This window comes from Mustela putorius, unplaced genomic scaffold (genome assembly GCF_011764305.1).
Source record: "Mustela putorius furo isolate JIRA1106 unplaced genomic scaffold, ASM1176430v1.1 tig00003834_pilon_pilon_pilon, whole genome shotgun sequence".
In the NCBI taxonomy this organism is placed as follows: Eukaryota; Metazoa; Chordata; class Mammalia; order Carnivora; family Mustelidae; genus Mustela; species Mustela putorius.
In genome coordinates this window covers 93,274,447-93,293,279 of record NW_025421987.1, presented here as the reverse complement: position 1 = coordinate 93,293,279, position 18,833 = coordinate 93,274,447, and the positions used below count along the sequence as shown (strand labels likewise).

Sequence of the window (18,833 nt, the reverse complement as noted above, 5' to 3'; positions counted from 1 at the left end):
AGATATGTCTTCTTTGAATTCCGTCTGTGAAAATTGCTAATACCTTGGTTCCTGTATCTGCTAAAATAAGAATAGAGGGAGGAGTAATTAATTCCTAATATCTAAGAGCTATGTTGGTATGTCCCTCTCCATTCCTCATCCCTCAACCAGGTCCCAGTGGAAGGAATTGCAATCCTGCATCAGTTCCCATTCTCATCAGCACTGCAGAGGATGACAGTCATTGCCCAAGAGATGGGGGGTGACAGGCTGGCATTCATGAAAGGTGCACCAGAAAGGGTAGCCAGCTTTTGCCAACCTGAGACAGGTAAGTGAATAGATTTGTAGTACAATTGACAAATCTGTATTTCCAGCCCAAATGTGTCTCACTAACACTAAATCTATAACTCTAATTGCCCACTGGTCATTGCTAATGTGGTGACTCAGCTGACATCCCAAACTCAATACTTATCTTTCTTGCTTCCTATATTTTCCATCTTGGTGAATGATACTACTAATTTATACTGCTACCTCTAATTTACGATTTGTCCCTGATACCTCCCTCTCTTCATAGCCTCTGTTTTGTCAACTGCTAATCCATGGCCCTGTCACTCCATTAGCTCAGACCCTCATCATCCCTCCACAGGATCCCTTCCATATTTGGTGAATCGAACTCCAGCCCCTGGTCTCCCCTACTCTGATTTACCTTTTATACTGGGACCAGATTGGTTTTTCCACCACATACCGTAACCATGTTGCCACTTTCTTGTTTTTATTCTTCTGGTTGCTTCCCACAGGCTCCAGGATAGTCTCATACTCCTTTAGAATCATATCTAAGACCTTCATGATCTGACTCTCATCATACTTTCCAGATATGCTTTACCAGTACTGTCTTCCCCTCTTGTGCTTTCCTGAGCTGCACTCACTACTCAAGTCTTGATGTATTGTGTCTCCATGTCTGAGCCTACGGTGCTTCCTTGGTCAAAAATGCCTTTCCCCTTCCTTCATCTACCTACTTTCTGCCAGTATGATATAAGCTCCTCAAAGTGTTTCCATAGCACATTGCAATTACTTGGATCCCTTGCAATGGCAATGACCTCATTCTACCCTCAGAGACAGAGATCTCTAGAGCAGGGCCTGCAGTTTAGTCTCTGCAGACTCGACACCTAACACATACATTATAGGTAGACTCTCCATAAATGTTTGTTGGTTAAACTGGAGAAAAAAGAATTACATGCTTTCCCCATCTTTTTTACATTTTCCTTCCTTCCTTCCTTTCTTCCCTCCAATGCTTCATTCTCATTTCAGTTTCACTGGATCCCAAGAGGTCAATCCTGACAACGTAATTATGTTTAGGGTTCCCACTGACTTATTTGCGTATCTTTTTAGAAGTGTGTTTTCTTGGGAAATAATCGAATTTGTTTGTAAAGAATTTCTCCACCAATACTAACTGAGTAAATGTTGCATACTAATCTTAATTATTTTCTGAACAGTACCAACTAGTTTTGTTAGCGAACTTCAGAGTTATACAACACAGGGCTTCCGGGTGATAGCACTGGCCTACAAGAAGCTAGAAATGGATCATCACAGCACTGCCCTGACAAGGTAAGTGGGAAGGATTTGATAAGGCAGAATGGTTTGCTGGGCAGTGGACTAGGCAGGGGACTGAGCAACATAGCTTGCTGGGATTTTGTGTGCATAAAGCTTGGTAAACAAGGATATAGTCATTCTTGTCCTGCTTTAATAACAAAGCTGATGTGAACACTGGGAGAATTTATGAGAAATAGCTGTATAAACTACAAAATATGTTCTAATTTGATACAAACATGAATATAACCAGTGTTTCAGAGAGTTTGAAATTATGGTTATGACCTCATTTTGAACCAAATACAAGTAGTTATTATTTTTTTAGAGTTAGTGAATTTGTTGAGTTAGTAAACATAGCATTTGTCTGAAAAAATTTCTTTTTTGAAATTTTTTTATTTTATTTTTTTTCAAAATTTCTTGATAAATACTCAACTTAATGAACAATAGAGCTTAGATTTAATGTGTGATCCAGATAATGTTTTTAAGAAAGCAAGAAAAGTTACAGAGGAGCCTTTCTAGAGAAAGTTTTGATATGTAAAAAAGGAGTGCTTAAAAACTAAAATGGGCTGGAGTATTTATTAGTTCAAATTTGTTGCTTTATTTTCCATGGGTTAGAGATTACTGTGTTTATTTCGCCTCCACTGCCATGTCCAATACTGGGTGTCAGTTTCTACGGGTAACACTGCTGTGGAGATAATCAAGGCTTATTTTGTTATTTTGGATTTTAAATTTGTGAGATCTAACATAATTGTGTTCAACCCTGTCAGATTCATATTACTGTAATTATATTTTGTACCACTTCCTTTAAGATAAAATTCATATGTAATATGATCTGCACGTACTCTATAAAAATAATTATAATGCCCTCTCCTATAGTAAAAATAGAAGCAAAAGTACAATTCTTGACAAAAAGTAATAATTCAGTATTTGCTCTGCTGACTCCAGCAAATCAAACTGAAGCAATATACTCTTGCACCTGTGTGTAGAATCATGAGGCGGGGGGGTGGTTGCAACAGCTAAGAGTGCCAACTGATACAGGTGTGTTTACATATTGAAATCTCAAATACCACCAGCAGTTGTGCTGTCAGTGAGATGACTCTGAAATAGTTACAAATTCTTGGTTAAACTGAATAAAACTGTATAATCTCTTTTCAATTTACATGGTAGTTACATTCCTGAAAAGTTCAACAGGATATCAAAACTGTGCAAAGATGTTTTGTGCTTATATGTAAAACACAGCAAGGGGAAGTATACTCGTTTAAAATAATATTAGTAGTATTAGGTATATTTTAATAATACAGTATACTATATACTGTAATAATGCTACAATATAAACTGTATAAGCCTATGCTGGTTTATGAAAGTATAAATGATATTTTTATGTCCATGAATGTCCTGTAAAATATTCGAAAGGCATGTGGGATGCAGGGGAATTCTTTACTGTGCATTGATCATTGCAGAAAATCTTTGATAGATGCCTGAAAATTTTCCAAAATGTCCTCTAGAGGCAGTACCACTCCTGCTGAGAATCATCCAAATGCCCCAACTCAGTCATTTTGTGAATGGGCAGAGAGTGAAGTAGCACATTGAAAATCCCTGAGTATTGGATTCCTGTGACCACCTTAGACTGAACCTCAAAACTTGGGCTATTACAACTCTGGGTATTTACTGTAACTTAATCAATACAAGCCATTCACATACTCAAGTCAGAGAGCTACAAGTGAACTATGAGATTGGATGTCACATTTTAAAGAAAAGAAATTTTGGGTCTAGGATAGACCAGAATTGGGAATGGAACTTTGTTTCTTGAGAACCTGTTGACAGATATATATCAGGACTCTGGCTACCATGCTGCTGCTTCTGATTATTATAATAAAATATTTGCATATCTACACATTTCAAAATAATGGCTTTGGGGCTGCTGCAGATAACAAAGCACTAATGGTGAAGGCACATAAGCCGTAGGGAATGGTACAGAGGAGAGTACACGGCCTGGCTAACAACACTGAAATTCCAACTTTTTCAAAGTCTGGTAATATCTAAACACTTCTAGGATCTCATAGGATCTAATCTTAGGTTGTTGCTTTGCCCCCCATGTGCTAAAGCCACCGCACCACTACATCTATCCCTAGCTAAGCTAATTTACCTAATTACCTTTGCTAATCCTTAATTAGAGCAGAACAGTCTTTCCTTCGAGGGGGATGTGTGTGCGAGTGTGTGTAAGTTTACTCAAAGTGCTTTCAGCACTGATATTATACTTTCTTTGAGTGTTCTTGGCCCACTTTTTGCATATTTCAGCCTTTGCATGGATTTTAAGAACATGAAGTGTAATTTCACAGATGACAATGCTTCTTTCGTGTTACAGTTCCGATTCTTTATTATTTTTGGATGTTTCAGGAGGATGTATGATATCTGTGCAGAAGCAGGACAAGATAGAATAGTGATTCCAAGTTGCAGACCTTGAGATCCCTCAAGGGACCACTTCTCTACTTCTTGGTTATTTCTTTACTTCATATTGAACTTCATGAAAAGAAGGATCATGTAGTGTTAGAGCTAGAAGAGATCTTGGCAATCCATTAGTTTTACCACCTTCTTTCACAAAATAAGAAATAGATGACCAGACAATGAAAGTGATTTGCCCATGGCCATACAGCAAGATAGTGGCAGATCTGGGATTAGAAGTATAGTCTCCTGATTATTTTATATTGAATCCTATGAACACCATGTGCCAGAGGAACCAGAAATAGGAGTGCCAAGTAGGTTGCAGAGTATGTCAGATGGTAGACCCTGTGGCCATTTTATTGACCCAGTCTGATGCCTTGTGGTTGACTTATGTCATATCATGTCATATCATATCATGTCCTTGGATACAAGGGCCACTAGAAAGATTGGAGGACCTCAATCAGGGATGAACTAAGTTATCATTCAAAGAAGAGCTCAAATCTCTTCTGTTTCAGGAAAGTTCCTCCAATCACTCCACCTAAAAATGATTATATTTTCCTCTCTGACTCCATAGGACAATTATCTGTACATCATGGTTCTTTTCTCAGCCTTCTATACAACTAAGGTGATCAAGTCTAATGTTGTCCTGTTGGTTGAACATGAAATCTTTGGAGTTAGGGGCTATTGTAGTTTCTGCCTATTCTCTCTGCCTTGCCTTTTCCTTAGTCCTGTTCCTTTCACCTAATTAGGTATTTAGTAAATGGTCAATCACTTGACAGACTGGCTTTGCTTTCTATAAAACCCTCTGACAGCAAAATTTCTGAAAAAGGAAATAAATTTTCCTAGACTGCCTATCAAAAAAATGGTCACATCAGACACCAGAGCACTTCAACTTAGGGTACCCTGTCTGAGCACTTCCTCTGTGCTGGGCACCACATGCATGTTGTTGAGCCGATCGATCATCGAACCAGGCAAGCTAGTCCTCAAGTTGTTGAGACAGATTAGATAACAAAGAATGGTGAGTGATAAAGGAACAAATAAAATGCATACTATCCTGAGGCAGAGGTAAGATGCAGAGGGAGCTATTTTTTCTACCTGGGGAGGTTTTTATGGGGAAGCACATGTGAAGTGGCTCTCAAAATATAAATGGGAAGTTTAAATGGCAGATCACAGGGGAACTTACAACCTTCTCCATGAAATAAGAAAGAATGTCTTACGGCAGTCTAGAGCAAATGTTTCGAGATGGTTGAGTACAGAGCATAGCCATGGTGGCTGGGTCACCTTGTCTGGACGTTAGGGTAGTTGAAGAATTTAGTGATAGAGAAAGCTGAAAAATTAGTTTGGAACCAGATTACACAGAGACTTAATTCCAGGTTCCGAAGAATGGGGAGTTCCTGGGGTGAGTAGTGCAAACTCTGCCGACTTCCTTCCAGCCATTCTGGTGGAGATGTTAGTAGTGTCTTAGGAGCATGACTGACTTTAGCCCCTGCCCCTGGCTGACGTGAGGCCCAGCATTGAGACGCCCATGGCAAGCAAGGCCAGGTGCTCTCCTGGGTGCTGCTTTCATTCATATTTCAGCCAGAATTAGGCAATACTGGTGTCTTGCCCTTGTGTCTGCTAGAGAGGTCTGGGTCTCAGATAAATGAATCATGGGAGAATTTTTGGGTCCCTGAAAGGTACCCCAATATTACTCCCCTGCACTTAATTCCATGAAATGTCTTGGTGATGGTCTTGTGATTAGGAGCCTCCGAGGCCCCACTTCCTTGCAGAAACATTCACACTTTATGCAAAAGAGCAATGCTGCCTGTCTGCAGAGGGAGGAAGGGAAGGGAGGAGAGAGAGGGCTGCGTTTTGAGCTTCATATCTCCTGGGGTTGAAAGAGTATTACTTATAGGCCTGGATTCTGGAGAAATTGGCATTTTGTTTTCTTGTTCTTGAGCCTCACTTAACTTTGTACGATGTTCAGTACCAGAGCTAGAACTCCTCCCAGGTGGTTGCTAACAGGTGAGGTGCTGGAAATCAGACTAGTCACAGCAAAGAAAGAAGACTTTGAACCATTTGATTCATTCTCTATGAAAGTTAAAGCAAATATTTCACTTAATAAATACTCTCTTTTCCAATTAATTCAGTCAGAGTAAATGTCTCGGTGCCCTTCCTGTCCCCTCCTGTCTTCTTTCTGGGTATTTCCTGGCATGTATGTAGTAGTTAAGGAATGGTGCTTACGCAGGTGAGTGGGAACCATTCTGACAGGAACTTATTTGCGTTTGTTTTTCTTTTGCTTCCCCAAAGAAAGACCACAATGTGCTATTTCTGCTCATTTATATGTATATATTTCCAGGGACAAAGTAGAATCAGACCTGATATTTCTGGGATTGCTGATCTTGGAGAATCAGCTGAAGGACGAGACAAAACCTGTTCTGGAAGAACTCATCTCAGCCCGGATAAGGACTGTAATGGTCACAGGTATAGAGCAATATATATGTGAAAACAGAAAGAATTTGATGCGGAAATAGGCAAGATTCACTCATCTCCTAAATAGTGTTGACAACCTCCTGTGGGTTGGACACCATTCTAGGTACTGGAGATTGGCAACAGAAAATGCAAAGTTACTGTTTTCACCAAGTTTCTATTTAGGTGAGGTGAGATAGAAAATCAATCAATCAGGCGAGCAAATAAGCAGCTAGCTTTAAGAGTTATGAGGTACATGAAACAAAACAGAATGATATGGTAGGTAAAGTGTGTCTGACTGGCTAATATATATGTGGTATCCGCTCAGAGAGGGGTCATTTGGGATAACACCTGCCTGATAAGAAGATGTGAGCCATGCAAAGATGGTGATTTTTGTTAAATGTTAGAGGAAGAGAAACGTTCAGTCAGTGTGGTCTGCAAACTACACTGAAGGCCCATCAATAATGAGGTCTATTATTCCGGTAGTAAAAACTGCTATACCTGTACTTCTTTCAAACCCCAAATCACACAAACAGGAAAGGGGTGAGAAAGGATCATGCAAGAGCAGTGTGTGGAATTTCTTAATGAATCCTTCTAAGTGGAACTGATGATGTCTTAATGCATTCATTTGTTTGAGTGTGTGCCTTTCTTCCCCTGCTTTTACGTCCAATGCATTTAAATTGTGATAATTGTGTCACCAAGATTACCCCACCAGAGCCCATATTCCCCAGCCCACTTTCCCTGAACCCAATGTCACTGCAGAGAACTCTAGGATACTTCTACTTTCCCCTCTGTACTTCTCCATCTTCCATTCTATTACCGCAATCCAAGAGACTTTAGGATCACTTTTACTCTATCCCTTTTTAGTCCCTCAATCCAATGTCTAGGCATTGCTGAATTAATTAACTACTTCGGATTCCCCTTAGGTTATGACCCTTCTGTTTCAAAAATATTTATTTAGCACTTATTTGACACATTCTCACAATCTATCCTTAGTATTGAAATGAAATACATAATTCTGTACACTACCTCTTCTCTTCTGCCCTCACGTAGGAATTTCTGTTCTCTTTCTTGGCTCACTTGGTTAAATATTTTTCCCAAGACTTGTCCTTGGATAGGATGGAAGGGTAATATGTTCTCTTAATTCTTACATATCTCAGATATCTTTCTTCACTCTGACAGGTGAATGATATCTTTCCTGGGTATAGGATTTAGGGTTATAGTCTTTTTTTTTTTTTTTTCTTAATGATCTCAGATGTTATTACAAGCCTAACGTCTGTCCACTGTAGTTAATTTGTTCTCTTCCCTATATAATCCTTTTCTTTAATTCTGGAGTTTAGAAATGCTACCGGGGTATGTCTATATGTTTATCTTTTTACATTAATTGAATATGGAACATAGTGAGCCTTTTAATCTATCTTCTTCCTGTCAGGAAAATCTCTTCTACTGTTCATTTAATTATTGCCTTTGTTTTGTCTCCTCCTTTTTCCCTTCTGGAGTTTCTGTTGTTCACATGATAGGCTTCCTGGATCTATCCTCGTAGTCTCTTATCTTTTTTCTTGTGATTCTGTATTTGTTATAATTTTGCTTTGTGTTTAAGATTTTTTTTTTTTGTATCCAATTTTTCCAAAGCACAAACTCAGGTTCCAAAAATGACCATTATTACCTCTTAAGTGTTAAGTTCTGAAATCATGTTTTGGGGCAGTAATGGCCCTTAAAACCTTTTTTGTTTTGGTGGTGGTGGGGAGAGAGGAAGGCACATTTGAGTTTTTTTTAAGTGCATTCCTTATTTTTAATGTTCTAATGCAGGTTTCATCTATCTTCAACAACTACTCTATTTTGACTTTCATGTGTTCTGGTTGTTCTCCCTGATCTTTTCTTGTTTAGCTTCTGGGATTTCTTGAATAGTTTGTTATATTTCTCTGTCAGATGATTGAGGCTCAGACCTGGGCTGAATCTCCCAAACAGTTGAACTTCTAGGGTGGTGGATAACAAAATGGTCTTGTGTTGCAAAGCAGCCAAACTCTTGGTGACTTGCTAAGGCATGTGGTGAACTCTTCTTAGGGCTCAGGGTTCCAGCCTCAGGGTAGATAGAGAAGCTCTCACCCATTAATTAGCTCTTCTGGAGATTCTCGTAAATACTTTGGTAGAAATCTGAAGAAAGCCATTTCAGGGATAGTCAGCCAGGTGTTACGGTATTTATTGTTCAGTGGTTGCTCCAAGAATCACAACATCTGTACCTACCCTTTCAAGAAGACTTACAAACATAAAAGTCCTCTGTCTTTTTCTCTTTTATGTTATAGTTGCCATGTATATGCAACAAATTATCTTAGATAAGTAATAAGACATATCTAAGAATGTCTTTATTTCTCTTTATTTCTGAATGATTCTTCCACTAGCTATAGGAATCTGAGTTGACTGTTCTCTCTTCAGCACTTCAAGAATATTCCACTGTCATCTTTCTTCCATGATTTTTGATGAGAAATCTGTGATAATTCAAATAATCATTCCCTAATATATAATATATTGTTTTCTCTATCTGTTTTTAAGATATTTTCTTTATCTTTGTTTTTAGAAGTTTGATTATAATGTTTTTGGGTATGGTTCTCACTGAGTTTATCTTGCTTGAGATTCACCAAACTTCTTAAATATATAAATTTAAATCTTTTACCATATTTGGGATTTTTTCTGTTTCACTTCTTCAAAAAAAATTTTTTTTTCCTGTTCTCATTCCTTTCTCCTCTCCTTCCTGGACTCTAATGACATGAATCTTGTTATGCTTCCATCTCTGTTCTTTTGTTTTTAAATTTTTCTCTCTGTTTTTCAGATTGCATAACTTCTTTTCTTGTCATCTCCATTCTGCTCTTGGGAGCATCCAATGAATTTTTTATTTCAGTTATTATATTGTTCAATTTTGAAGTAGTCATTTGGTTTTTACTTACGGAGTGTATTTTTTTTTTTTTTTTTTACTTGAGAACTTCTATCTTGTCATTTATTTTAAGAGCACTAACCTTCACCTCATGGAGGAGGCTTATAAGGGCTGCTTTAAAAACATTTAGTTTTTAAAGTCCAACATCTGGGTCATCCTTGGACAAGCAAATGTTGATTTTTTTTTTTTTCCCCTTGAGAATTTACTACATTTTCCAGGTTCATTTTTTTTTTTTTTTTTGCATGTTGAATATCCTAAACATTTAAATTATTATATTACAAGAACTTGGATCCTGTTAAAATCGTCTGGAGATTGTTGAGGCTGTTTGTTTGTTTGTTTGTTTGTTTTAGCAAGGAAAACTCTAGGATGTATGAGGTGATTAATATCATAGTTCAGTTCCTGAGGCTTTTGCTTTTCTCTGGGTTTGTTCTATGCATGCACAACTCTGAATTGAGTTCATATCCTGAGTTAGTCTTTTTGTCTATCTATCTTCTTTCTTGGGTCTGTCCCATAATTCTTCAGCCTTCAAGCTCTTCCCCCCCCACCCCCCTGGTTTCTTTGGCCAGAAAGATTAACTTTCTCTTGGAGGTTTAGCTTCCTTCACAGCTCTGGGACTAGGGTTCACATTCAGGTCAAACATGTGGGAGGAAAGAAAAAAAAAAAAAGCCAAAAATATCATCACCTTGTAGATTGTTTCTCCAGATTCAACTCTCTTCCACATTCTCCCTGCTTATGTTTACTTTTCAAAATCCTTGGATAGTTGTTTTTGTATTTTGCCCATAGTTTTCCACTGTAATCAGTGGGAGAGATAGATTTTAATGTTTTTTTTTTTCCAGTTTGGCTGAAAGTGGAACCACGTGATAAAATATTAAATCAGTGGGGTTTTGCTTAATGTTTACCAAGCTAACAAATGATGGAGATAGATTTGAAATTCACCTTTTTCTTTTTCCTTCCCACTCTCTGGAAAAAAGTATACTGGTAGGTTATGAAGTAACCAGATGAAAAGCAAAAAGAATCACAAAAGGGATCATGAATCCATGGAGAATCAGAGTGAGAGAGACTTAGAAATTATTTATTTTCACACCTAAAATAAGTTCTGAACTCCTTACCCTAGTTTTCCAGGCCATACATGAATTGATTCTATTTATTCAACCCCATCTTGCTATACTTCTCCTTTCTTGTAGGTGACAATCTTCAGACTGCAATAACAGTGGCCAGGAAGTCTGGAATGGTTTCTGAAAACCAAAAAGTCATTCTCATTGAAGCAAATGAAACCACTGGGTCCTCCTCAGCATCTATAAGTTGGAAATTAGTAGAGGAGAGGAAACAGATTTCATATCGCAATCAGGTATACCTAAAAAACAGACCTTCTGCAATATTATGGCTCACAGTGTTGGCTGCTGAGCAGCTCTGATTGGCCAAGATGTACAGGTAACCTAGAGTCAACATATTTCTCCAAATGTCTAACACATATGCTATTTGAAGAGCTCCCATCACTTTCTCATACTGTCCTACTGAGCTTTAATGTACAGTGTTTTCCTGAGTGCTGGGAAGAATTCATTCTTTCAAGCTTTGGCTCTTGTTGGCTCTATATAAGAAAGAATGTAGTAAGCGGGACTGTGAATCTAATTTCTCATCTTCCTCTTGCTTGCTAGCCATCCCCTCCAGTCCAAAGGAGATTTAGTCCCTGGGAGTGAAACTGCTGTGTGCATTGGAAAATTAGATTATGTCTTCAGGGTGGGAAAAAAGTTTTATTCATCTATTCCCAATCTTGTCAGTATCTTATCTCCATTGTGTCCTTGTGGGACAATATTAATCCTATAAGAAAACAAATTTTAAGTTCTCACTTCAGGGAGAGATTTGTTAAGCTGTAATGCTTTGTATAGTACACTTGAAATGTGTGAAATGTGCTCTTTTCTGGGACTCACCACAGTCAAATCAGGATGAGAACAAGACATGAGTAAGTGTTATTCTCCTATTCACTAGAGGCTGTTTGTGCAAAGATTGATCTAGCAAAGAAAAAGTGCTTCTCTGAGGAATCAGGGCTGGAGTGTGACTCTTAAAGAGACACCAGACTGTCATCTTTTTCTTCTCTTTGATATTTTTGTGGTTCTTTACCAAATCTCTATCAAATGTCTAAAGTAATTGTGTCTTGTTTTGCAGGATAATTACATTAATATCAGGGAAGATATCTCTGATAATGACAGAGAAGGAGGTTACCATTTTGCCTTAAGTGGAAAATCTTTTCAGGTTATAAGTCAACATTTCAGCAGCCTACTACCAAAGGTAATCTCCCAGTAAAGATGCTGATGATGTCACTTACAGAACATGTTCCTAAGTAATTTCAAGCCTCTATAGATAAGATATACCTATTGAATAGATTTTTTAAAAAGGCAGATATTTTTGTTGTCTCATTTCCTACTAGATTTAAAATCAGTGAATTTGATTAGACAATTTCTTATCATCTATAGGAATAAATTATTAAGGAATTTTCCAATCATAAATATTGCTTTTGGGTGGCTGTCTTTATATTGCCATGGTGAGGGATCTCCTACTATAGCGGAAATCCAGCAATTATACAGGAAGGCAGGCCAAGAATAGAGGAATTCCATTAGGTTTTTGATAGAGAAACCTTATATAAAAGCCAGTCAAACTTAACACTTTTCTGATGAAGAACAATAGTGGGGGCAGGTAAGTATTATATATAACATGTAGACAAACTGGAAAAAGACTATATCCAGTATAATACAAAGATAAATGGTTTTTATTCTTTTTTTTTTTTTAAATTCAATTGCTTATCCTCTTAGGTACTATTTAGGAAAAATAGAATAAAGACTTTGAGGCTGACTGAACATTAAGCTGAGTTACTGCCCAAATGAGCAGGGAATGTAGAGATCTAACACAGAAGAATTTAGACTCTATAGGATAAAGCTCAGGTGGATGAAGCTGGTATAGGTTTAATATCTCCAAACCATCAATGTTCCATAGCCGAGATTAGGTTTGGGATATTAGCTGAGTTTCACAATTGGTCAAGTCCAGATGGTAGTTAAATCAAATTGTCACTATTTCATCATTAGGCTGTTTTTCTGCTAGTTCTGAACAATTTTCTCAGAAGCAGTTACCTCTTTTCCTTTTCCTGGGATGTTAACCTCTGGATATCTCATAATTTCTGCTACTCTACTGACTCAAGATTTCATTAAGGTCTGGATTTTTTTTTTTTTTTTTACCATATTTTCAATGACAGCTCAGCTAAATTCCTGAAGATCATCATTTTAATCAATATTTTTATTACGTCTTTACTGATTTTTGGTCTCCTGCTCACTTATTTGATGACTAAAGTCTCAATGTCTTAAAATAAAAAAATGGACTTCTTGGAAACAAAAAATTTTTGCCATTCATGGATTTTGTTACCCAGTGTTCTGAGTATTATCAATTACTTCATGTATGGCTAACTGACATGCTGCATTTTCTCTCATGTTCCTTACAGATACTGATCAATGGGACCATCTTTGCAAGAATGTCTCCTGGGCAGAAATCCAGTCTGGTGGAAGAATTTCAGAAACTGGAGTAGGTTCTTTGCCATTTCGGGTGGTATGAAGTGCCTGGAGGCATGGCAGTCAGGGAGAGTGTAAGAGGTACAGGAAGTCACCTACCTTGGCCAAGGCAGTGGTTCTTAACCTAACTATATATGACAGTCAACTCCAGAGTTTTGAAAACATAACAATACCAAGACAGTGTTGTCCAGAGATTCTGATTCAGTTGCTCATGTGAGGCTTAGACATTAGTGTTTTTTACAGATCTCCTCAAGTAAGTCAGCTGTGGATCCGGAGTTGAGAATCACTGGACCAGGACATATAGGGCATGAAAATGTAGGGTGAGAAATGAACGTGGAAGTGTAGTTTGAGTTCAGCTCCTGAGATACAATGAAAATTTAGATTTTATAAGTTATCACAGTTCTGATATAAGGTGATTTATATGGCAAGAGATTCACATAACTTTAAAAATATGAAAACATTTATATGACAGAGAATCTTTTCTGTCCTAAATCAGAAAAATTATTCTCTTCCAACACAAGGGTCTTCATTACAGAGTAAACAGTTCAATTAACGTGCCCATCATTTAGGACATTTTATTTCTTGTTAATAGAACCCATGGAGTCCTGAAAGCTTTCTTTACTTCTGGTGCTGGACCATACAGATGTAACTTCTACTCCTACTCATTCCCACTTAATCCTCCTACTTGATTCAGTCACTAGGCAAGTTTCTTGATTCAGAATGCCCTGTCTTTTCCACATGGTTGACAACACAGACAGTAAATGAGTTGCCTTCATATGACAGTGTGGAAGAGAAGTATAGCCAATTCGGTAAATGCTGTGAGAACACTCCTACCTTAAAAAGCAGACTATCTATAATTTTTGTCACCAGTGAAAGCAGTCTGTATGTAACCTCAAAAAACTATCCTGAGGCAGGGATGTGTTTTCTTTCTTCAAAATCTGGGCCTGGCACTGCATTTTTTATTGAGTGACTGCTAAGATGGCAGATCTCTCCTGTTACTATTAACAGCACCAACAAGTAATTTTGTTTTGTTTGTTTTGTTTTAGAGATTATAAGGCACTCTTCCATACAGCACCTCACTGAATACGTATAACACTTTGTAGGAGAGAAAAATGATAGCCAAAATAGCCTAGTGATCAGGTCCAAAGATCTCTGTCTGGTTTCAAATCTGTTGCCCTCTTCACTGTGCCAGGGTATCACATCGTCATCTGTGAACATCCCACTTTATAGCCAACAAAGTCACTTCCTAAAACAGCGATGTTCAGGGTCTCCCTGAAATGCTTGGATTCAGGAATGGTGCACTGGACTGCTGAGTCACACTTTACTTTTAGTCAAACTAGACTCTTAGGAAAACTCCCTTACAATGAATAATCAGTTCAATTCCTCAGTAATGAAGTTCAACTTATCTTTTTATTGGAGAAATTAATAGGTAAAATTGCTCTGATATCTCTTACATTTGACATGGTTCCCTTTTAGTTACTTTGTAGGTATGTGCGGTGATGGGGCCAATGACTGTGGGGTAAGTAGCTGTCAGTGTATGGGGCCATAGTGGCACTAGGACAGACAAAGACTTACACTTGATTGTGCTTGCCTGGAGTTCTCTAGAGATAGTATCCCTGGGATATACACTACCTCCATTGTTCTTGTTGGAGAAACTGATGTAGAAGGTTTGGGAGGGTTTCAACCAAAGACACACAATGCCTTAGTGGTTGGCATAGACCAAATGAGGTAGAATATGGCTCTGGACTCCCCACTTCTTTGGCCAAGTATCCCAGTGCCATATTTTTCTTATATAGTAGGCAGAGCAAAATCTGGCCATCTCCTGGCTAGTGCTTGGGTCCACAAGCCACATTGTGGCTAGCTTGACAGACTTTTCTCATGTAGCCTTAGGAAAGATATATGTGAGTGTATATGGAGAGTAACCTGACTCTTTGCTTTCAGGCTTTGAAAATGGCTCACGTGGGCATCTCTTTATCAGAGCAGGAGGCATCTGTGGCCTCCCCTTTCACTTCGAAAACTCCAAACATTGAGTGCGTACCTCACCTTATCAAGTAAGTAGATGCTTTCCACTAGCATTGTTTTAATCTCTCTCGACTTTTAGGTACAGATTCCATTGTTCTGTCAGGGAAAGAGCAGGGAAACTTTGTGTCCCTGGATGGGGAGGGTGCTTTACAGGACAATGCAATCAGCCATTCTAATCCCAAGTGAATTTACCAGGAGTTAAAAATAACCGTGGGAGAGCAGTGGAATTTCTAATGAAAACCACTCAATAGGTTACTTTTAGAAAATTGGAATCTGGACTTTGTTACTGCTTTGTAAGTGTTGCTCATATTCTTATTATTGTTATTTTTACATGGATCTCCTTAGATGCTTTATGATGGGGGATGGACAAAAACTTTTTCTTTCCCACCTGCCCTCTTTTCTGCTTGACTCTATGCTTTTTGGAATATTCTTTCCATCTCCAGTTTTCAAAATATTTATTCATCTTTGCTGCTTCTACTAAAATTTCCCTTGGCATTTTATCTCTGTCTCCCAGAATATGTACTTCTACTTTATTTTATTTGAATCATAGAGATGGTTAGCATTGTGGCTGCTTTGGGCTGTTATAACTAACATGTATTTACAGTTTGTGAAGTGCTCTAATACCTACTATCTTATACTTCAAAATACCCTGGAGATGTAAGAACGGTCTCTATTTTCTTTTGCAAATATGGAAATCGAGGTTCAATTGATATGCCCAAGCTCAAACAGCCATATAGGATTAAAAATTCTATTAAAATTGATTTTATTTAAATATGTCTTATCTACAAACATCGTACTATTCCCACCACATTAAAATAATAATGATTTGGCTAGCTCTTCCCAATTTTTAAAAAACTTATGCATGTATTTGACAAATATTTATAGAGTAGGCACTTAGTGCCAGGGACTGGTGGAGACACTGAAGACCCAGAAGAAAGTAAATCACAGGGACGCCTGGGTGGCTCAGTGAGTTAAAGCCTCTGCCTTAGGCTTGGGTCATGATCCCAGGGTCCTGGGATCAAGCCCCACATTGGGCTCTCTGCTCAGCAGGGAGCCTGCTTCCTCCCCACCCCCCGCCTCTCTACCTGCTTGTGATCTCTGCCTATCAAATAAATAAATAAAATATTTAAAAAAAAAAGTCAATCACACATCCCTTGATTTCATAAAGCTTTCTTACAGATAAATCAAGGTAATGGGAAAAGTTGGAAAGGGACTGAGGAGGTAGAACTGGCTGCTACAGGTGGGTGGTATGTGAAAGCCTTTCTAAGGAGTGAGATGAGAAGAAACTATGTTCTGGTGAAGCAAATGATAGCAGCAGAGCCCCCAAACAGGAAAAAGCCTATTTTAAAATCAGACTTTGGAATCCCAGGAAAACATTTTGACCAGAAGGAAATTTAAACTCTGTTTTCTTTCCAATGAAAGATGTAAAAGTGACATTTCATAAGTAATCTATTTTATGCTTTCAATATATACTATTTACTCAGATTCAGTCAACATGAACAGAAATGAGCATGCTCATTGTTTCCAGTCTATTTAAATTCCATGTATGACTAATTTCAGTACTGTTCTAGTCCAGTTTCAGAAAAAGTTGGGATTGCCTAATGAGATTTGAATGAAGTGAAACACCTGCAGGAAAATAGCCCCCAAGTGTGCAATCTTATAGAAATCCCTTAGTTCACAGATGAAGAAACTGTGGCAGAAGGAAACTGACCTTCCAAATGACATCAGTGTATAGGTGTGAGATCTGGGACCAGTTCCTCTGACTCTGGGTTGACAAAGTTCCCACAAAAAAAGGACAAGACTAACACTCGACCTGGACTCCATAGCTGGACCAAACCTGTGGACCTCGGCCTGAAATGGGTGTTTCCTAAAAATCTAGTCCTATTCTGACAGCCAGCTCCCATGGGCTCAAGGCTGTCCAGTCTGTCAGACAAACAGTTGAATAATCAGGCTTTTGAGTTTTTTCTCCTGAGCTCAGCTGAACAGCACATTGCAACTGACCTCAATTCTTTCTATTCCTTTCATTTCCTCACTTTTTCATTTCTTTTCTCACACAGGGAAGGACGTGCAGCTCTAGTGACCTCATTTTGCATGTTTAAATACATGGCTCTGTACAGCATGATTCAGTATGTTGGTGTTCTGCTGCTCTACTGGGTATGACTGGGGACCTGAGTTCTTGGTTAGTGAGGACCAAAGCAAGTCGTGGTGTACCACCCGTCCCAGTTTGCGATGCTTTTTAAGGAAGAGTGCATGTGGGGAATTGCAAGCTCCAGTAGCCCCTCTAAAACCACCTTTATTTTGAAAGTAAATCAGAAATAGATGAATGTACTTGGGAAAAGTTGATGGTGTCAATTCTCTGACTCTCTTGACATTTTAAATGCAGTGCTTGCTGAAGATCAGAACACAGCACTTTCTCTCTCGCTGTTGCTTCTGCCTGCTTGAACCAGGTCTCTATCTTCCTAGTTGCAGTGTGACTCTACTCTAGGGTACCATTCATTAGAGAGATGATTCTCTGATTGGCGTTGCTGCTAAATATTTCAGAGCCCGCTCTCCCTGGAAAAACAAGCCCTGGTTATTAATGTTTGCCAACTTTCATGGTGTAAATACTACCATGGCTGGTTTCAAGCTGTCTACCTGCTGTCACTGAGCATGGAGTTGGGAGAGATATACAGGAGCATGCCATTATGTAGTACTTGCACCACAGAGATGTAAGAGTTGTAAATTTCTTGAAAGGCATAGATAACAGCACAATGTAAGAAAATGATTAGGAAGTGGTGGGTTTGGGAGTATTTATTAGCTTTGTTTTTAGCATAATGTATTTAATGGTAGATTTGTATGACTTAAATTTTTATAATGGCTGTGCTTAACAACCAGTTCAAAAAGATCCCTGAAAACTTAGCAATTAATTCTCACGAACCAGTACAAGCAGCTTATTGCTGATTCCTTAAATTCCTCTCTATGTCTTGCCCTCTCGCCTCTGGATTGAAGGATTTAGTTCTGTTATTTTCAGATTACCTATGTCTCTTCCCACTCATTAATGAATGAGCTGGAGAAGGAGAAGCTATGTATGTAAATTTGGCACTATTTTGGAATCCCAGTAATACATGCTATAGAGTTAAACACAGATCACCATTACTCCTTTCCACTAAAGGGTGGGGGAGGCAAGGAAGCAAGTTACTTAAAATCAGTAAGACCTTCACACATTTTTTTCTCAAGAATATCTAACTGCTTTATCAGAACTTTCTAACAATACCCCAAAATGCAAATAGTGGGTTCAGGTATTCTTTTGCCATTAGTAAAATTTTGGTAAGATCATCACATACTTAACAGTTGTTACTCCTGGGAACTCACTGTTTCATTGTGCCAGACCAAACCCTGACTTCTCTGCTAGAAGGTAGAAAGAAGATCAGAGATGAATCTAGTGGAGTGAGATGTCCCCCTCAATAAGGGGTTACTGATGCACAAACGACCCAGGCCAGAGAGCACACGAGGGTATCCTCCTGGCCAGAGAGGGTTTCCCATCCTTGCCTTTGGTACTCTCACTAATACAAACAGGACCCTGGCTGCACCCTCTCCTTGTAAAATTTTATGTTGCAGTGACAAAATGAATGCAGTTCATGTCAGACTTCATCTAAAAGGTCATAATTTTTTTAAAGTCATTTTCCTTTTTATTTTCAGGAGACAAACAGTCTTTCAAATTACCAGTTTCTGTTCCAGGATCTGGCCATCACAACTCTTATTGGCATAACAAGTAAGATATTTTTTAAAAACTCCCTTTGCTCCCTTCAATGTACTTCCTTCTGCCCCCGGAAATAAAAAACTCTACTTTTGAATGTTGGGCAAAAAGAAAAGTGTTAGCAAAAGGAAACCTGGCT

General features: G+C 38.4%; 1 protein-coding gene across 5 annotated transcripts in view; it reads left to right on the top strand.

Moving 5' to 3' along the window:
* ATP13A4 (ATPase 13A4) overlaps window positions 1-18,833 on the top strand; it is a 126,367-nt gene that overhangs the window by 88,109 nt on the left and 19,425 nt on the right. For 3 of the 5 annotated variants that reach the window (XM_004745283.3, XM_045088728.1, XM_013052609.2), the window contains exons 16-25: window positions 151-304; window positions 1,470-1,581; window positions 6,344-6,468; window positions 10,567-10,730; window positions 11,546-11,668; window positions 12,870-12,949; window positions 14,413-14,455; window positions 14,878-14,987; window positions 17,016-17,112; window positions 18,637-18,709. In XM_004745283.3, coding sequence (XP_004745340.1) covers window positions 151-304; window positions 1,470-1,581; window positions 6,344-6,468; window positions 10,567-10,730; window positions 11,546-11,668; window positions 12,870-12,949; window positions 14,413-14,455; window positions 14,878-14,987; window positions 17,016-17,112; window positions 18,637-18,709 — 1,081 coding nt within the window. The remainder of the gene's footprint in view (window positions 1-150; window positions 305-1,469; window positions 1,582-6,343; window positions 6,469-10,566; window positions 10,731-11,545; window positions 11,669-12,869; window positions 12,950-14,412; window positions 14,456-14,877; window positions 14,988-17,015; window positions 17,113-18,636; window positions 18,710-18,833) is intronic. The other 2 variants (XM_013052611.2, XM_013052610.2) reach the window with 1 other exon arrangement.